Here is a 21,296-nt window from a genome sequence, read left to right on the forward strand (position 1 = left end):
AAACCATCAACCTGTATGAACGAGGCATTACCAAATGAACAGTTTGAAGTCGATGCATTTTCAGATTGTTCATTCGTCGCGCTCCCGACTGTGTAAGGACCGTACGAATAAATCAGGCTTAACACAACGCTCTCTCCACAATCCTCTCTCTCCGCAGCTACAGAAACCAAGTGCAAATCAATCACTGTCCTGATTCCTGTCCTGAAATGAGCAACACAGTTCAAAGGTGAAGGAGAGGGAACACACTGCAACACGGGCGAAGGGGTATTGTGTGTTTGTCAGTGTATGGGTGACGGGTGTGCGTGTATGTGTGCGTGCCTGCAAGTGTGAGTGTATGCACATCATGTGTGTGTGTGTTGGGGGTGGAGGGTAATATAAACCTTTTGAGGACTAGTGAAGGATGAAAAAAAAAAAAAAAAAAAAATCTGCTGATAGTCGATTCTTCGGCCGTTCCGTATTCAATAGCATTTAGCATACTTACAATTGCCAATCAAATAGCTTTGGAGAGAAAAGCAGTACTTCTGGGCGCTTTTCAGCTATTTCTGTGTGTTAAAGAAAAGCCCTAGTTGGAATGACACGTGAAGGACTTGACAAACATTTTTAGACAAGGGCTTTGTCACCAGATCATTCCCAGATCCCGAGAATCTCAAGTGGCTCCCGTGGAAAAAAGAAGAAGAGAAAAGTTCTCTCAGCGCAATCAAGGGCAGAGCGGTTAGCACGCTATTAAAAAACGGCCACCAAAACCCCGCCCCCCAAATACTTAATAATTAGATTAAAAGTTCAAATAAATTAAGTGAGTGAGTGTGTGAACGCGGGATTGTATGGACCGGTCTTTCGTCTCTGTGCTCGCTTTTTCCATCATACGGGTTCTATCAATTCACTGAGGGTTATTTTTCTCCCCGTGATCCTTTTCTTCAGTTTTTTTGCACCCGAACAGTGCAGACAATGGGAGCGCAGACACAGTTGTAGGAAAAATTACTGCTTTACATTTTTCCTCTCTGTCTCTTTTTCCTCTCCCCTTCTTCGGGATGAAAGGAGGGAGGGATAAAATTATAAAGGGAGAAGGTGGGGAATGGAGTGTTTGACGGGGAAAAGGTTCCTGTTGTTAAATATTCTTTTTTAATCAGTGAGAAAACTTTGGTGAGAAAGGCTGCGATGAAAAGGTTGGAGGGTAATGAAATGAAACATTCTTGCGCTGATCTTGTGCTGAGAGGGAGGAGGAGCAGGCTCGGGCCTTTGTGTGGACAGCTAAAACAGCTTTTGTCATAGGGTGCTCAATAAAGGCACAGAGAATATGTGTGAAAATGGAGTGCAGGCCAGTAAAGAGCCCGCGAAACAAGGCTAGGTTTCGACCACTGCTTCAGTGTTAAACAAAAAAGGACATCTCCTTACTTGTCAACTGGTTACCAGTCTACTTGTTTTATCATTACACATTTTCCCTGAGAAACTGGTAAAATTACATTCATTCTCACAGATGTAGACCAACTTCTGAACAGTGATTTTTTTTTATTTCCAGTGGATTAGATTAACCACTTTCACCTTGGTGTCCCTATTTTGGCATGCCATTAGGCGTGAAAATGGTCCAAAATCTTCACACATTTTATAAAAATAAATAAAATCTTCTTTTACTTCTTATTTACGTCTTTTACTTTTCAAACATTTTCAAAATGGTAACTTTTTCCACTTTTTAAAAGTTTTTAATCACCCTACGACGGTCAACAAGCTCACAACACTTCGATCGCAAGTGAGTTTGTACTGTAGATCAGTTATTTTCCAATAGCCCAAGTATAAAATAGGGCTTAAGTGGTTAAAAGGGGATCATCAATGCCCATAAATTGCAAAAGTATCAAGTGCCAACCTTCTGAACTTTTTTTCAAATTGTAATTACGGCTCATAAAGTTGTCAGCCAAGCTCGTGTGATGAGAGGGGCTAGTGACCACCAGGCCATTGATGTTAGCCTCTAGCCCTCAGCGAGCGCTCAGCTTCTGCCACTGACCAAGGATTAAGGGGACATCTGTGCCATTTGCCCCAGGCTCAAATGTTTTTGGCCGTTTTCGGTCTGTGCAAACATGTGACACTTTCCACTATTTACCCAAGTCCCAGTGGTGATATATCTAATGAGCATGTCTCTCAGCCCTCAGGGTGTATTAGTTAGACTTAATGCTTCCGGCCTGTGCATGTGCCTCAGGGCCAAACATGGCAGCGTTGGACCAAGTAATGGTGTGAGGAGCTGGGGTTAAGTCTGGGTGGTCAGAGCTGGTGATAAAACACAGCCAGGGCAAAGTGGGAACTGTAGCCTCGGGGGTTTAAGTGTCAATGTTAAATAGGCATGAAGAGCCAAGGCCGATTGAACATGGCATGAAGGAGTCATATCTGGAGTTGACGGGTCACAGTTTTCATATCTTAGCCCGATCTCATGCATAACAAGTTGGCAAAGAGAGATTATGGTCTGTTAGTCCAGTGGTTCTAAAAGTAGGGTCCGGGACCCCCAGGGACCCCTGACCCAGAGGACCCCACAACAGGGTTTTTCAAAGAAACCTTTTGAATATTTCTGAAACATTTTAACAACACAAATCTTGTATGGGGGTAACTGGCTCTGCAGATAAGAATTAAAAACAAACACAGAAGCAACAGCTGGACAAACAGGTGACACTCATTGCAAACTCGCATACCTTTTTTGAACTCTATCTCGAGCGTGTCAGGGACACTGGGAGAATCTTCTGGGTTCTTTGTCATCATGTACAGGTCAGCTGGGGCATGAGTCTGAAACACACATACAATCACAGAAGTGAAGTCTATTTCACACTGTATGGCCCTTGATGAACAACCTGGACCTTTTGAGACCTCATCTGAAAGATAGCACAGCAGATATGGATTCTATTGTCTGAGATGATAACAGACTTCAGGTACGTTGAGCAAATGGAGATGGAGGATGATGCAGGGGGAAAAAATAACCCTGAGAGAGCTATCGGGACTTGAGTGAAAAGACAAAAATCAATGTTTCATTTTTCTCCTCTATTTGGATTTATTTTCCCTGTATACCTCTTCACCACAGGGGTGGGGTGGGGGCAGGGGTAACCCACATCCCCAAGAAAAGAACAAGCCAAGTCAAAACATACTTGACATGACGGTCACAGAACCAATTTGAGCAGGAAACAGGAAACACACAGTAATATTACACCTGTGCGCAATGTGTCAGCAAGAATCATTAGCCTGGGTTTTTCTGGCGTGTATGCCTTTTGCAGCAGAACATTTCACAAAACCACACGCCCATCATTTGAATTGGCTAAGCTGTCCTTCTTTTGACTGAAGTGACATGTGCCCGCTTGTAGCCAGTCTGTTTACATTATGTAGCTATAGCTATGTGAAATTTGGAAAAGGGTGATAAACTATTCTGTCCAACACAGCTTGCCAAGTCAGACTTGTCGATGCGCTAGTCCATCGACCGCTCGACGTGGGTACTCACTTGACAGGGTGTTTACTTGGGCACGCCTCACGAGCGTTAAGGTCTCGCTATTGGCGCACCTGCTTTGTTGTCCAGTGATGAGAAAACACATTTCTGGTGCAAAAGACATACACACGTTTTTCTGCCACCTGATTTCACTTCCTCTAATCTTCAAGTTCAGATTTCCTTTTTTTCCATTTTCAAATCAAATATTAAACTTAGTTGACCGGGGCTCCCCCAGGGCTCTATAATAGGTGTGCTCCTTTTTCCCCTCTACACCATATCTCTTTGCCGAAAATAGCTGATCTACAAGCTCAAAAAGACGCGTTGTAAGGTTAATGGGCAGACTACAACAAAGATGAGTTGGTGGGGACCTGAAAACCATCTCAGTAAGTCCCGACTAGGACCTAAAAGAGCGCGGCAATCTGCTACATTCACCCAGCAATGCGCCCCCCAACAATTACACAGCATTAGGACAAGACGATGGACAATGTCTCCTGAGCTGAGGCAAATTGCAGGGGGACTATGCCCCATAACTACTGGGTGCATTTAAATGGAAAGCTTTACCAGACGCTAAATCATCATACAATAACTAATCGCCATCCGCTTGCCGCCAGTCAGTGAGGAGAAAATGAGCAGCGTAATCGCTTTCTTTCCTTTTAACTAAACACCAAAATTTACTTGGAAAGCATCCGTCTCTCTCTCTCTCTCTCTCTCTCCTTATTTTCCGCCTCAGTACCCTGAAAGATGCCCAACGGGGGCAAACAGGAGAGGGGTGAAATGACTGCCCTAAAAAGCCATTTTAGGGCAGTCATTTTTGCATACTCTAAAAAGGGAGAAGTATGGCATGAATTTCAAATGAGAAACAATTACAGGATTCCTGTTGGGCTGTGTGCTGGTTATAGACCTATGGTTGTTTATGTTTATGTATTTTTGGGCGGTGAAACCGCCCCTATAAGTGAGATTTGGAAAAATGTACATTTTCCTGCGCTGTGATCTGGGCCCAGGAAATTAGTAGAATTATCCTGCGCTGTGATTGGCCAATCACAATCTATTCAGGACTGTGATTGGCCAGTGTCACATGACACATGTGCATAGCCCTATATAAGCAACCATAACTTGAAAAAAACCAAATATTTGTTTTTTTCAAGTTATGGTTTCGTCCATCATAAAGAGTGTTTCAATAAATGTATTTATCTTTTGTACATGATTGGTTGACTCCATTCAGTATTGTGATTAGCTAGCAAGACACCGCCCACTTCACACAGGGTGTGATTTTTTTTTAAATAGAAGATCTACAAGCCGACAACGCTTCACACTTGTAGATCGGCTATTTTTGAAAATATCTTTGATAAAATAAACGTTTTTAGCAGAGCCTTGTAACATGACCCACAAAAGTGCCTAAAAGCAATTTACGAAATACTACTTTATGGAAACATCTTGACCACATAATAGAGAATTCCTTGAACTGCCTCACTGACAGTGAGTACGACAGGGGATTGAAAGGATGACAGACTTTATGGTCAGTGACAGACTCTTGTGGGATTTTACAGGTAAACGGGCACATTTTCATCAAAGCAACCATTATTTATTACGTTACTATTTTTGGTTCACCCTCTGTGTACAGTTTCTATTGCCTTAAATACACAACTACAAAAAAAAGGACAACAGAAGTACTGCCTGAACTGAGCAGTAGATTCTGAACTCTAAAACTGTCATCTGACGCCATCAAAAAAACACATAAACAACAATCATCCATATAAGCTTATAAGGAACACAGCACAAATTGCTCACTAAACGATCCTCGCAAGCGTATGCGTGCTCACGAGATGAGAGCTCAAACTTATACACTGCTGGATAAAAAGAAAAGGGCAAAGCAATGTAATAGGCTTGTTTCCAGTGCACTAGCGATCAATGCATTTCAATTCTAACCCCCTGCAGGTGGAACCTGTCCCAAAGCCATGGCCCTGAAAGAGAGGAAAAGGTAGAGATTGAGAAGGTGGGGGGTGGAGAAAGAGAGAGGGGCATTGGTGTGAAATGGGGCGTGAAGCATGCCATCATGTAGCACAGAACAGCTCCTTTGGCAGTCTTTGCTCCTGTTATATTGTTGTGCTGAATGTGGCCCGCAGAGCGGAGGAGAGAGCCGAGGCGAGGCATGAACTTAAAGCAAGTAAATTTCTTTCCACACGTTAGCTGCCTCATTGGCTTTCAATTGATGCCAATAGGACCAAAAGAAAGGCAGAGGTGGTGGAGGGAGGACAGTGAAAGAAAGGGAGGGAGAGGGAGACGGAGATATAGAGAGAAGTGTGGTAAAAAAAAAAGAAAGAAGAAAAAACGAAATCTTTGGCCCACTGGGTTGGAAATAACACTTAAATGACCACGATTCAAGTCTGTCCTCCTCCTTAAAATGCAAACAGCAAATTGAAACAAGAATAAAACATTAAGTGTGGACAAACATTTATATCTCAATACCCAGGTACGTTTGGCTAATATTGGGCCTTCGGCTGAATTCTCCACTTAATTTGGGCACGTCATTAAAGTGGACATCGGCTAGAATTGTCAAAAATAGCCGATCTGCACGCTCTCAATGCCCTATCGTCATACGATGAAGTACACAGGGCTGCGGTTAATCACGGTGGATGGCTCATACATATTACAGGTTCCCTCACAAGCAGAGTGAAAAAAGCAAAGTGAGCGCAGGCAAACACTGAGGCCACTCACTAACTATCACAGGTCAAAACAATCAGACCTAGGCACAGGGGCAAAGCACATGACAACCGCTGACCTCCCTCCTTCAAAGGGACACATGAGCATGCATACATGGGACCTACAACCTCACATCCTTCCCCTAAGGCCCGGGTGATCTTCTATCCATCCATCTAGTAAGTCCAGCCAAGCGGCCGGCAGAAAACAAGTTTTCATTTCCTCTTGGGGAACAGGGGACTGTGCGTTACGCTCCTTTACTCCCGGTCAACACTAGCGGCGCTCCATCAGCTCCGGCGATCAAAGAGCTGACAGGGGCCAAGGGAAGCCCTAGTGACAGAGGGTATAATTAAAGACTGAGGTGATGTTTTAATGACTCGGGACGAGTGTCAGGATGCCTCAGGGTGCGGGACCTCGACTGCTCATGTGTAGGGAAAGAGAGAGAAGAGGAGAGGAAGTACATTGGAAGATTTTTTTGGCGACATCCGTGGCATCATGTTGTTATCCTAATGTTAGGAATTTCACAATATAGAAATCTAAAACTGATACTGTGAAATACTTACCCAGGTTTAGCTTGGGCGGTAACTTAATTCAAATCATACACCTGAATCCACTTCACCCAAGCGGATGCAATGCATAATCCACTTAACACATAAACTATGTGAGAAAACGTAAGCGATTAACTTAACATAACTTAATGTGTGGCTAAGTAAACAAACAATGTCACTTAGTCAACATTGCTACAGGCAAGATGGTGTGTTATTATCAGGAAGGATACAGTGGTAATCACAGAGTAATCTGAACTCCCGGGCAGTTCTTATCTATTGGTGAACATATGAGCGACCATTTGGACATTTCCTAATCTGACTGTGTTGAGTAGAGTGGGGGCATTGTGCGACAGGTGGGGGAGGTGGTTGTCTGAATAGCTGAGGTCTGCCCTGGGCCTTTAGGGTTGTAACAAGAGGAGAGAAAGGGAAAGATACAGAGAGGAGATACCAAGAACAAGATGACCTCTTTGAAAAAAGGTCATCTGGGTATATAAGAGTCTGCGTACGTATATGAATGAAATAGTTGGTTCAGTCTTGCGTTTTAGTATTGGTATTGATTGTATTTTCGTCAATTGCCATTTTCAACTTGATTGTACATATCTGGTTAATTCATTAATTTTGTTTATATGTAGACAAATTAACAAACATAGCATAGCTTTCTAAATTACTTATGAGGTATTAATGCTGTTCATGGATGGCAAATTACTGAATTATTACAGTGCTGCTGCTCAAGTTGAATCCCTCATATCGCAACCTGCGTAATGTATTCAAATCCCTTTACCACTTTAGATCCCACACCATAAATATTTCATTGTATTTAATGCCATTGATCGACTTAATATTTGAGTAAATGGGCCACGGCAAAACCCATGAATGAAATCAATTACACAATACTGTCATCATTCATTGCTACGCTATTGAGTTGTTTTTCCACCCCCATTCTGTTCCCCACATTTCTCAACAGGACAAGCTGTGGAGGGTGTGAGAGAGAGAGACAGAGAGAGACTGACAAAGAGAGAGTGACAGGAAGAGAGAGAGAGAGAGAGAGAGAGAGACACACAGACAAACACAGAGAGACAGACAGACAGACAGACAGACAGACAGACAGACAGACAGACAGACAGACAGACAGACAGACAGACAGACAGACAGACAGACAGACAGACAGACAAACACAGACAGACAGACAGACAGACAGACAGACAGACAGACAGACAGACAGACAGACAGACAGACAGACAGACAGACAGACAGACAGACAGACAGACAGACAGACAGAGAGAGAGATACAGTGGCTCTGTCCTTGCCCCTCCACTCCAGAAGCGTGGAACCCCTTGCCTCCCTGTGACACCCGGTCCATTGGGGACTCATCTGTCTGGCCCGCCGCCTTTGTACTTTACTGTTACTGGTGACATTTTGGTGTCACGGTGTCACGATGAAATGGCTCCCCTCCCACGTCGCAGCCGGCGGCAGCGCAAACCAGGGGAACAATAGAGGCCCCGAGGAGCCAGGGCTGGAACCCAGGAGGCCCCAGCTGGGTGGGTGCGCCACCCTAACCCTTCCCCCTCTCGGGCTCCCATGAAATCGGGAATTAGGCGAAGCGTTTCTGACGACAAGTCAGTGTCTGTGTGTCCCGGGCTCTTCCCAGGGCCCGGCGAGGACCCGGGGTGATGAGAGACAGAGACTCAGACAGAGGCAAAGAGAAAAAAGACGGAGGGACAGGACTTTTGGAGGTCGTCGAGGGCAACCTTCATGTACTGCTTTGACCCATGACCACAGCAGAGATCAAACTGTCCCACCCATGCAAGTGTGGGAGATTGACTTGGGTTTGTCTGTGGTGGGGCTCTCGTGGGTTAACAGAAGTGCATTGGATTGACACCGTGTTATCATTACGCTGGTTTCAGGCGCAATGATTACGATGCTACATAAAAGTGCAGCAAACGTTTCGGTCATGCAACCGTCATCATGTTTGCTGCACTTTACACTTTGGTCACTTTATTGAGCATGTAAAAATAAAGATAATTATATTCATAAATATTTTTGTGGAGCGCGAGTCTTTTCCCACCCTTTTTCACAAAAGCGATGCTGAGTTAATGTGGTAAAATTGTTTGTGTGTGTGAAGGACAAAATAAATTCAAGGAGCTGCACTTTTTTTGTAATATTACAGCAGGTTTGCCAGAGGGGAAACCTGTTTATTCTCATGCTGTGGTAACCACTTACACTGTCTGCACTGTCAGCGAATACTTTGTTGACCGGGTTCTGCTCTGTAATTGGTCCGCTCTTTTTTTCCAACAAATCTCTTCGCTGACAATAGCCGATCTGCAAGCTCACACCACACCGTGAGCTTGTAGATCAGCTATTTTCTGCAAATGTTCCCCCCATAATAGGGATGCTAGGGTTCAAGTATGAAAGAACGTCCATGTGTATCACGCATGAGAAGAATATGTTAGTCAATCACCTTTGAGACTATGTAAAACTTTCAGGCTTCAAATCAGGAACAGGGTCTTACCTTGGGGTTCTCCAGGATTCCTGACTCATAGCTGTTTGAAAACAAAACAATGATTTAATTCCAGTTACATACTGTTACAGGCTAATCACATTTTTGATATTGAAAATGTATCATTAACAAACTCTTGGGATAGATTGATTGTGCCAACAAAACCCACCTTATATGCATGAGGTTGGCATCCATGCTCCAGGGTGCCTTAGGAGTTGCGGACACAGGAATGCCATGTGTCTAGATTTGAAATAGAGTGGCATCAAAGCATACCATACGTGAGCGTTCAAGGAAAGGTAGTGCAATAACTTCTGATCAAAATAAGTCAGAGTACAGTCATTAAATCACTTCAAGCTGTTGGTATTTCATACGCGTATACTACATTACGTGACCACGATAAAATACATGTCTCTCTAAACTGCCTACGTCATCCAGATTGCACAATGACATAATAGGTTTACGTTTATGTACGTCGTTTGTGATATTCAGTGGAAAACTCCATGACTCAGTTTGACAAGACAGGGGAGGGAACATTAAAGGTAGGGTAACAGGTAAAAATGATAAAATATATGTAAATATATACTATGTAAATTAATTAAAATTAGAAAAGTCCTCCATAACTGCTGAAAAAGCAGTTGTACGGGTATGAAGAATCATGACATCGAGTGGAGGAAGTTGCTAGTTGTACATACTATATAGACTGTACTTAGCATAATACTGGCCTATATGTAGATTGTAAATGTCTAGCATTCAAAACCAGCTATATTTGCAATGCTCTGGAGCACTTTCTACTGTTGAATATGAAATAAAATGAATATTGATGATATTGTGTCCTTGCATTTGTCCTTGCATTTGTTTATATGGAGCTTGGGTGGACTTCTACACCTGACATCAGAAAACCACTCAAATGGATGATTTGTGAATGTTGGGGTGGGGCAGATTTAGCTGGTCACAGATTTCCAAAATGTAAATAACATATTTATTGTTTATGAGAATCCCAAATTATAACATTGTTACTGTTGTTCACATTGTTAGAATTCCCAGCCTCTAAAATGATCTGTGCTTTGTCTTTAACTGAAATATCATCACCGCCCTCTAGTGGGGGAGATTGAACGGAGCACCTATGTTGTCCCCATGTTGTATGTGTGTGACTGACTGTGTAGCAATGCAGTCATATGAACCTGAGCATATTCCATCAGGTCCTTTCTCCCTCTGAACCGAGTGTAGAATTCAGGGATCCTCCACGGTGAGATGATCTAAAGCAGAAGTCACATACATACAGTAGAGAAACAGTAAGGGTCTCAACACGCAACTACTGTTTCAGAAACATCAAACAGATTTTTTTATGGTGTAGTCTAGACCACTGGTTCTCAAAGTACCCAGGGGTACTTGGGCTGTGTCCAGGGGGTCCCAAGCTAAATGATTGATAGTTGGGATAGGAACCAAATGGACGCTTACAGGTCTGTAACTATTCTCACTTAAGACATTAACATACTAGGTCTATGCAAAGTCGTGACTTGGCTCGACGCTGCATCAAGTGCCGCGTGCGGCGCAAACAAAGTGTTACAGCGCCTCGGTATCTTCGCTCAAGATTTAACTTAAGAGTTAAATTACACTGAGGATTTACAGGGTAGGTTGCAGTCCCAGTCCCAATCATATCAAATGGGTGTCTATGGGCTATGCATATCAAACTGGGGGTCCATGAAATGAAAAAGGTTAACTTGAGAATCACTGGTCCAGACAACTACCACCTCACAGCAGAGAAAACCCACCTTAACATCAGGATAAAGAGCATAGCATGTGAGCTCAAAACGGACCTGGTCATTGCCCTGTAAAATAAAACAAACTCTTTTAGCTACACAAGACCTCAGGACTGCTTCTTTGTCCATCAATATTCATCTGCATTTTTCTTGAAGAAAGTTTAAACGTGTAAAATGTTCAACATCCCAGAACATTTGAAACAGAATAACAGAGGAAGCTGCAAAGTCATGACTGTGTAACTTGTATAGCTTTTATAAGTTGTCATCATTTTGATTTGACTTTCTCTGAACTGGATTCAGTGGTGTTTATCTCCCTCTAGAGGCAGAAGTGTGACACTGTATCACAAACGGCAGATGCTGCAGTAGTAGGCATAATAAAAAAACATTGTGGAAAGTGTTGAGGGTCACTCACAATATACAATTCATCCAAACCCAAAACAGGAAGTGAAGTGGATTAATCAAAGAGTAGAAAGTAGAGTTTAAATTAGCATTATCATTTTGTATAGCACATTTAATGCAGGTGAAAGTTCAATGCGCTTTAAATTGAAGCCACGGCAGTCCCTTATGTAGCACAAAGGGGGGTGGTACCCTGCTGACGTGGCCTGGTGCGACCTTAATCCAGCTAATAGATTGTCTGGAAGTGTGTAATAAATGCTTCTGTGATCACGCCAGGGGGCGCTTTCCCATAAGCGAGACATCTCGCTTATAATACTCAAATAACCGGGGTTACGTTTGTAGCCTATAGTTATAGGTAGCTATGCAATTGTTGATAGATAAACATTTCAAATATTTTGCTCAGGTAGGGAAAATTTTGCTAATTTAAATATAACAAGAGAATTTGGGAGAGACTAAATAAAATGGATGAGGGACTTTGAAAACATGATTAAACTAGAAAAAGTGCTCCTGGGAGCACAGGTCTCCGCCAGGTCAGGTAGGTTATTGTGGCCTCCTGGTGGCGCTATAATAGGCCAATGTTTAAAGGGTACCATTTGTTCTTAGGCCTTGCACGGCAATCGGACACTGCATTCATGGTTTGAGGCATTTTGTGCAACTTTTTTTTTTGCTAAATTAGACCTGCTGGTGGCGCTATAACAGGCCAATGTTAAAAGGGTGGCATTTGTTCCTCAACATAGTGTGAATGTGCGTGCAAAGTTTGACCGCAATCGGACGGTGCGTTCATGATTTGCGGAATTTTGTTCAAAACAAGCCACTACTGCAAACTTTAGATGTCAATCTTAGCCAATGAGGATGGAATATGAAAAATCAAACACATCCGACTTGATCCCATGACTATGGAGATCATGTGTACCGATTTGCGTGAAATTTGGATAAAATCGGAAGGAGTAATATAAAGAAATGTGTTTTACATAAGTCGGCCTCCTGGTGGCGCTATAAAAGGCAGATGGGAAAAATGCAGGGCAAAGGTTTTTCCTTGACCTCTAGGGAGTGCGCATACAAAGTTTTACACAGATCGGTGCAGTTATAGGTAAAAACATGAATCGGCCTGTTATAGCGCCACCATGAGGCTGATTTGAAACATTTTAAGTGGCATTTCTTCCTCGGCATAGTGGAAATACGCGTGCAAAATTTCACAGAAATTGCATGCTGTGTTCATGATTTGAGGCATTTTGTTGAAAATGGAGCACTCCTGCAAACTTTGGAAGCCATTTTTAGCCAATCAGGATGGAATATGAAAAATCTGAAAGACTCATTTCGTTTAATGACTATAGAGATACTGTGTACCGATTCGCGTGACGTTTGGACCAAATCTGTAGGAGTACAGTAAATAAATGTGTTTTTCAAAAAGCAGCCTCCTGGTGGCGCTATAACAGGCCCATGTGAAAGTTTTGGGGCAGAGGTTCTGAATTGGCATCCAGGGAGTGTGTGTGCACAGTTTGGGAGCGACCGGGCCAACGGTGCCGGAGATTAGCTGGTGACAGACGGACACACACACGGACGGACGGACGGACGGACGGACGGACGGACAGGGGGTAAAACATACTCTCTCGCCATGCCTTACGGCCTGGCGGAGACAATTAACTGAGACTCATCAACCAGTACCATCAGACAGAACAGGGCTTGTCAGTTTTGGCCACTTCTTCCCTACTCTATAAGTATGCAAATGAGAAATTAAATACAGGTGCAACTATGTATGTCACAGTTCAGTCCAAGTTGGAGGATAGTAGGAAGATTCTTAATAAACAGACAATCAATTCAAACAAAATGGGTTATGGATTGGGAACGGTAGAAATGTCAATGCACTTCTCACTAACTTTCTGAGCGAGAGAAAACAAAGCAACCAGCCGCTCACCAGAGACATAAGTAGTTAAAAATAGTTAAAAGTATCAAAGGTACTCCTGGGTCAGAGGTGATAAAACATGAGATAAAAACCAGAGGATCCGGGCACTCAGTTGTACAAAGGAGGAAACAGCCTTTGTTATAACAAGGCGTACGCCAACATGTTTAGACCTCAGGTCTTCGTCAGGGCGAGTTGGGGGAAAAGTTAATGACGGAAACTCCAGACATACTAGACAATAATGACAGCTTTTAAAATATAGCCTTTTTCTCTACTCCTCACTCAAGTGTGGTTCCTCAAATTCCTCTTGTTGTGAGTGACTCACCTTTCCAGTTGCACCATGGGAAACAAACTGGGCTCCCTCCTGACGCGCAATCTGAACCTGCCGCCGGGCGATGCAAGGCCGTGCCACTGAGGTGCCCAGCAGGTAGCGGTCCTCATACATGGCATTAGCCTGAACCGCAGGCCAGATGAACTCCTCCACAAACTCTGCCTGGATGTCCTCAATAAACACCTATGAATGAAGGGAGAAATATTTTGTCTTTGTAAATATGTACTGTATAAAATATTAAAGTTAACTAATTGATAAAGGATAAATATTATATTGATCTTGCCATTAGTCTGCTACATTATGACTCCCTAATCAGCACATTAGAAGACAAACAACCAAGAGCATGGAGATATATAAATAACAAACCCCAGGGGTAAGCAGAACCCTTAGGGAAGCACAGCCCACTGGAGGTACTGGGTAGCATGGAAGCAAACAGGTGCATACCAACCGCCAGTCACTAGAGAGCTTAAACAGACCACCAAATTGGTCAGCTGCTTGACACGTCAGTTTTATGACACATCACAGACACCCACATACTGACGAGCACGTGTGTGTGTAAACCTCTCGAGTGTTATCTGCTGCTTGAACTGCTTGCAGTCTACGCATGATTTTACATTTTTCTCCCAATTTAGTCATTATGCCAATTCTCCTACTGTTGGTCTTATAGAGGGTGTAGACAACTATGTGTCTCCTCTGATACACATAGAGCTGCCAGCCGCTTCTTTTCACCAGACAGTGAGGAGTTTCACCTTCCCAGTTCCACTCCCTGCTGAACAGGCGCCCTAACCAACCTGTAGAATCATTAGTAAAGTTAACACAAACATGGCCAATAATCGCGGAGAATCCTCTGCGGTGCCTCCGACAGGAACTTAATTCCTGCCCATCCGGATGCCCAATTCTGGTATTATTTACAATAACATAAACTGTTGTATGTGTATGAAGAACAAATAGGACTTCACAATATTTCTCGCTGGATATAACGCTTTTGTATTCTACTGTTGTGTGGTTGAGAACTATACTACTTCCAGATACCTATTGGAAGTAGTATAGTTATCTATTCAGTAATGATAATGAACTTTATTTATGAACCGCTTTTCGAAACGTGTTTTAAAATAGCAAGATCAAATAAAGCCAAAAGGACAAAGCAACAACAATATAGAGTAAACAGTAACGGATAAAACAACCAATAAAAACAAATATCATCAATTAACATCCATTAAACCAATTACGACAAACATGAAAAGCTAGGATAAAAGAGGCAATAACAACCTTGATATAAAAGTAGGTTTTTAGAAGTGATTTAAGAGACGACACTGACTTCATCAGATCACCCCAGGTAATGAGGTGAGTTTCAACCACCAACAGAAAAAAATAATATTTTTCAATTCTGAAACTCACAGGCAACCAGTGAAGAGAAGCTAGGATGGGTGTAATATTGTTGTGTTTCTTAGAATTGGTCAATAATCTATTCTAGAGGCCGAATTTTGCTCAAGTTGAAGACTGAGCCCAGAGCACAGGGAGTTGCGATAGTCCAAGCGTGATTAAATGAAAACATGAATGACCCTTTCAAGGTCTGCAAATGATAAGGGCTTAATGTTGGCAATGTTTCTGAGCTGAAAGAAGCATGGTTGTACAACCCTTGTAACTTGACTTAGGAAGTACAAGTCTGTGTCAGAAATCACACACAGGTTATGGGCCGCATTCTTAACAGTTAATTGTTTGACAACCTGCCATGGAGTGAATGGAAGGAGGGTGGAATTTACGGGGGCAATTAGGAGGATCCCTGATTTTGCCTCATTTAGCTGGAAGAAGTTCTGGGGCATCCACCACTTAATGTCAGAAAGAATGCTGCAATAACATTAAAAAAACTAAAATAAACTGGGATAACAGTATATGGAAGGAGCAACTAAGCAAGCCAGACAGATATAATGAGCAGAATTTGAAGTGAAAGCACGACAACGGAAGGATGTAGGGTGCTTGGGAGCAGGATAAAGGGATCAGGGTCTGACATATTACAGCGTTATGGCCAGACACAGGATATATAATTATATTATATTGACGTTAGCGTTATTATTCAGAGATTATTACTTTTTAAGTACCAGATCAGAGTGTGTCCCTTAGCGTGACTGGGACCAGTGACAGACTGAATGAGATTAAAGGGTTCATAGAGTTTGATCAAATCGGTTGCTAAAAACAAATGAAAAGAGGCAGCAAACATTGATAATAATCACCAACAATAAGAACTACATCATACTGGGTCATAATGACTGAATAATGCTCTAAAAAAGAAATCTATAAAACCTGAGCAAATTTGGGAGGCCTATAAATAAGGACATATAAAAGGGGGGTCTTGACTTTAACCACTTAAACCCTATATACTGTACTTCGTTGACCAGGATCCCTCAGGGCTCTATACTAGGTCCGCTCCTTTTTTCTCTCAACATCAAATTGATTAGCTGCTTCACTGGCTGGCTGGCTGCCGGGGATGAGTTATTAATATAACTTCTGGACCGCAACATCTGTCCTTTAATCATTAAACAAATAAACTGTCTCCAGGCATTAGTCTCTGCACCCACACAGGGAGCAGAGCAGACGGTTAACACTACATCAAGGTTAACACTACAAGTGAACTTGTATTGGAGTCATCTTAGTTCTTTACACATATCATAATATCCACTGTTCATGGAAGCGATTTAACCATTCTAAATCAAATTAAATTAAATTCAAGAGGGCACGATCCATCCACCTGGGTCTTGCCATACTTACCATCTATCAATCAGACTTCATTATGATTTAATTATGCACATGAATACAAAGTTATTACAGCAATGGTCCCATTTAAAGGTAGGGTAAGTGATTTGCAATTATTCAAATAATTGCAAAATGGGTCTATGTTCTGATAGTGCTCGTTACTATAGAGTGTCCTGTCCATATAAGGAGTCTCCATGTCTCTCCAGCTCTTTCTTTTTTTCCAATTTTATCCAATCAGGATAGAGAACTCAATCAGGATATAGATTAAACAAGTGAAATTGGAAGTGATGACACTAAGAAATGAGCAGGCAAAATTAGAACTGGAACACTATAAAAATAAAGCTTAAAAATGGGTACTTTCTCCTGATTGGCTGAGATTTTGACACCTACCAGAAAATGGATTTTCTGTTTATCAAAGAGCTGGAGAAACGGGGAGACTCCTGTTACTGAACAAACACTCTATAGCAATGATTACTATCAGAATATAGTGCTTAAACCTTTTTAAAAAATACTTTTTGTTTTAACCCAAAAATATCACTTACCCTACCTTTAAGTCCTCAGCACTACATAATAGTAACAAGAGTAAACCTGTATATCCAAATTAAATAGGTGGTTAGTTCGTTTCTGTTGAGAAGGAGGAGGCAGCACAACTGTTGGCTACAATGCAAAAGTTTCGTTTCCTGAGGAAAAATGTCCTCAGGATTTAACAGAACCATGCTCACCTTCTTTGCACCCAGTTTTATAGCCTTCACCTTGGCAGCTTCGAAGTCCTCCTCCTGTCCAATATTTGCCTGCAAGCACAGAATTTGCACAGCCAATCAAATGGATAACATTTTTACCTGTCACTCGAGGCTAATTAGTGTATTAAGCACTCATTTCCCCCCACACCAAATGCAGGCCAGTGTTGAACTCGAAACAGATGGTGTAATATCATATGTGTTTCCGGTTCAAAACTGCTGCTGAGCCCATCAAACAAAGCTATGGGGAAATGAACCAGAAAACAGATATACCACCTCCTATAAACCTGGGACTAAAGTAACACATAGTCTATAGGTTAGGTTTTCGCCATTGTCAGTCTGTCTGTCTGTCTGTCTGTCTGTCTGTCTGTGTGGATTATCACAAACTGTGCTGTACAAGACTTACTGGTCATACGGAATAAACTATTACATTTTCATAAACATTTGTATTTTCAATTAATAAGTTCATCTGCTATTCTTATTCCAACAGGCCACAGCTTATGGCAGCAGTTTTCAAACTTTTTGTGCCCAAGGCGTTCCAATGGGCACACCTTTATAGCAGATCTACAAGCTCACAGCGCATCTGGCTAGTCAGCCTGATCTCCAGAGAATACCGTAACATTGCACGGAACGAGTGCACTTCATTCCGTGGATAGTCGCCTCGGAACTCCCAAATTGCGTGCATATGTACGGCGAGTCCCACGGTGGGCGTAACCAGTCGCAACACGGAAAAACCCGGAAGCAGAGCAGTCCGCACAATAAAATTTACGATTCTGTGCCTATCGGTACATAACTCAAACGGCGCTGAGTAGGCACAGGCGAATGTCCCACCGTTCAGGACGGCAACTCGGTCGCCTTAGCTCCCTCGGTGGTCCTTCACGGGGGGACAATTCGCCTGTGACTGCGCGCCTCCGAAATGGTTTTGTCACAAAGGCAGCGCCGTACCATATGCACGCAATTCGGGAGTTCCGAGGCGGCTATCCACGGAATGAAGTGCACTCGTTCCGTGCAATGTTACGGTAATCTCTGGAGATCGGGTTGGGCTAGTACTTGCTAAACACACAGTGACAGAATGGCTATTACCAAGATATAAATGAGTGCTATACACCCAGCATTGCCAGTACTAAGATATGTATGAGTGCTATATACACACATAATGGCTAGTACTAAGAGAAGGACGTCGGACATGTGATTTCACTCACACATAACACATGATACTGTGATGCTTTTAAGTTTGTTACAAGTTACTGTCATCATGTCATCAGGGTACTGATACAAAGTTATTTTAATCTAACAAAAATGTGTTGGCTTGGGCCAGGGTAAAGGTGAGATTCAACACAAATACTTTATTATAACCGATATATTATCTATTTGAATAATCTTTTTTTTATATGTAACTATACACCAAGGGCTTTGTGATAACTATACACCAAGCTCATCTTTAAAGCACAGGAAGGGTATGGTAGTTCTGAAACAAAGATTTATATGAGTATTTCACAGAAGCGTAGACCTGTGAATGTTATGTAATTTCAACAAGAACAACAGGTTAGATACGGGGCAACTGCAGTGCTTTTATTTTTCTACTCTACCCGTGAAGTGGGTCAGCCCAAAACCAACAAGATCTATGGGGTCACGAGCCTTGCGTGCCATAGCTGTGAACTACGTGCTATGTCTAATAGACACTGCCTTGCCTTCCCCGACTCCCTTTGCCTGTATAGCCAACCACTGAATGAAGAGTTAGGCTACACAAGAGGGAAATCTGCATGCTGTGCAATTCTGCACCGCCTAAGGGCCAAAAGTTAATCTAGGGTAGCTTTGCACTGGTATTATGCTGCCAAATCCTTTGATAGGGGGTTAACCACTTAAGCCCCCCCATTTTAAACTTTGGCTATTTGAAAATAGCCGATGTACAGTACAAGCTCACAACACACGATGCGTTGTGTATTGATATCATCAGTAATAGTCTGTGTCCTACCTGACACAACATTTCTCAGTGGATGAGTAGGCCACCTCCATTCACTGCAGATGTGCTAGTAATATTTTTTACTTTAATTTTTCTACTGTGTGAGCTTGAAAAATTTAGACTTTTGAGTTACTTATGTAGTCAACAAGACAAGGCAGTAACTCAAACACACACACGCACACACGCACACACACACACACACACACACACACACACACACACACACACACAACGTTTGCAACCTTACCAAGTATGCAATAACATCATAGCCTTGTTCCTTGAGCCACACCAGAATACAGGAGGTGTCCAGTCCACCACTGTAGGCCAGAACCACTGTTCCTTTAGACATGGCGATGCTTTAGTTTAGTATGTCACAAGCTGTCAATAAAAACAAAATAAAGCAATTACAATAATTCAATCGACACTGCAAAGCTTATGAGGGTAAGGTAAATAAATACATGATCTCTGACATACTGATCTATAGATAGCAGCGTCATAACTTAAACCAGAATGAGCTTTCCTAAAAAATCTGAAAAGCCTTGATAACTGATGGTGCAGATTCTGACACTCAGTAAGGAAATGGCTAGACGGTTCCCGAGACTAATTTCAAAGGATGCCGACATCTAAGTTAGGTGGGGTTATGTATTTACTCCTTACATGCACGTTTCCAGGACATAAACAAACAGCAGTGGACAATCTCAGCCAAAGGTGACAAAGTAATCTAGGAGGACCCATTGGCTATAACTAACATGTGTGAAAGGCATTTTATTGTTTTTTTTTATTGCTATATTATGTTATTCAATACTTAAACACGTGTCGACACAACTGGCCAAATGGTTCATCACATCACAAAAACACTAATACACTAAGCCGACTAAAACACTAGCACTTGCCCCAACAGGAACATTTAGTCAATCATTCATAGCACGATGTAAAAACTAAGAACACTAACATCGGATGGAATCACAGAAACTGCATTACATTACATGTGTCAGTATACCATTAAAGGTAGGGTAAGTGATATTTTTAGTTTTTAGTTAAAAGGTTAAGTACTATATTCTGATAGTAATCATTGCTACAGAGCGTTTGTTCGGTCACAGGGGTCTCTCCAGCTCTTTAGTAAATTCAGGACTCAGGTAGGTGACAAATTTTAAGCCAATCAGGAGAGAGCACTGAAAATGCATTTTCTGTTAAATAAAGAGCTGGAGAGACATGGGAGACTCCTTTTACTGAACAAACACTCTATAGCAATGAGTACTATCAGAATATAGAGCTGTTTAACACTTATTTTAACCAAAGTAAATCACTTACAGTACCCTACCTTTAATATATTGTATAGATCATAAACACATTAATCATGTCTTTTGCACTGCCATTGTAATTTTTTTTGTGTTGGGAATAGTAAATGCATGCATTTGACCAGAATGACCACTTGTTCACATCATCATATCTTGTTGGTCATAATCCTTTGGCATGCCTTATATACCCACCCCTATAGCAGCTGTGATTGGTCTTTTTGCAAAACTTCAATCAGCTGTTTCTCAAAAGCTATGACATGTTTTTAATGGGTTAAATCAAATACAGGACCTACTGTATGTTTTTTTTTCATTCTACAATGTTGACTTCAACTTTAGCCTATAGGTTTTTTAGAACATGCAGTTATAACGCGTTTGTACATTTGGTGTACATTTGGCATTAAAGACCACCCAGCTGAGGGAATTGCATGCTAATTCTGCAGCTAGCGGTATTCTAGTGCAAACTAAGTTAAAGGAATAAAAAAGATTCAGAATACTCATGAGAACGTTCTGTGACTTACCTTGTGAGCAGTAATAGTTCTCTACCAGCAGCCAGCAGCAGCAACAAGTGACCAGATGAATGGATGCCTATGTGATTTTATATCGGATTCGGATATTACCACGCAGCAACAACACGTTGTGGTGACCGATGATGATTGGTGGTTCTGACTAGACTGGATCCCATAGGTCGAAAGGATGGTCGCGCCTGCTGTTGTCAAGGATACAGGCAGTGGTGTAAAGTAACTTAGCACATATACATGTGATGTACTCAAGCTCACAATGCGTCGCATTGCGACACATTGTTGTGAGCTTGTAGATCGGCTATTTTCAAAAGATGTTTTCTACATTTTAAACTTGTGAAATGGGACATTCTGCACAATGAGTACTTTTACTTTTGGTACTCTAAGTACATTTTGATACCAATACTTTTGTACTTTTACTCAATACAAATTTGAATCCCAGACTTTTA

General features: G+C 42.0%; 1 protein-coding gene across 1 annotated transcript in view; it reads right to left on the reverse strand.

Moving 5' to 3' along the window:
- Window positions 1-20,969, reverse strand: part of ass1 (argininosuccinate synthase 1) — a 34,715-nt gene extending 13,746 nt beyond the window's left edge. The window contains exons 1-9 of the mRNA XM_080419482.1: window positions 20,848-20,969; window positions 19,279-19,409; window positions 17,054-17,122; window positions 13,575-13,763; window positions 10,966-11,022; window positions 10,375-10,449; window positions 9,363-9,433; window positions 9,206-9,236; window positions 2,673-2,763 (exon numbers count right to left, since the gene is read on the reverse strand). Coding sequence (XP_080275608.1) covers window positions 2,673-2,763; window positions 9,206-9,236; window positions 9,363-9,433; window positions 10,375-10,449; window positions 10,966-11,022; window positions 13,575-13,763; window positions 17,054-17,122; window positions 19,279-19,380 — 685 coding nt within the window. The 5' untranslated portion in view covers window positions 19,381-19,409; window positions 20,848-20,969. The remainder of the gene's footprint in view (window positions 1-2,672; window positions 2,764-9,205; window positions 9,237-9,362; window positions 9,434-10,374; window positions 10,450-10,965; window positions 11,023-13,574; window positions 13,764-17,053; window positions 17,123-19,278; window positions 19,410-20,847) is intronic.
- Between the last annotated feature and the right edge of the window lie 327 nt (window positions 20,970-21,296).

The sequence above is a fragment of the Gymnoscopelus braueri genome (genome assembly GCF_963280865.1).
Source record: "Gymnoscopelus braueri genome assembly, chromosome: 22".
Taxonomy (NCBI): domain Eukaryota; kingdom Metazoa; phylum Chordata; class Actinopteri; order Myctophiformes; family Myctophidae; genus Gymnoscopelus; species Gymnoscopelus braueri.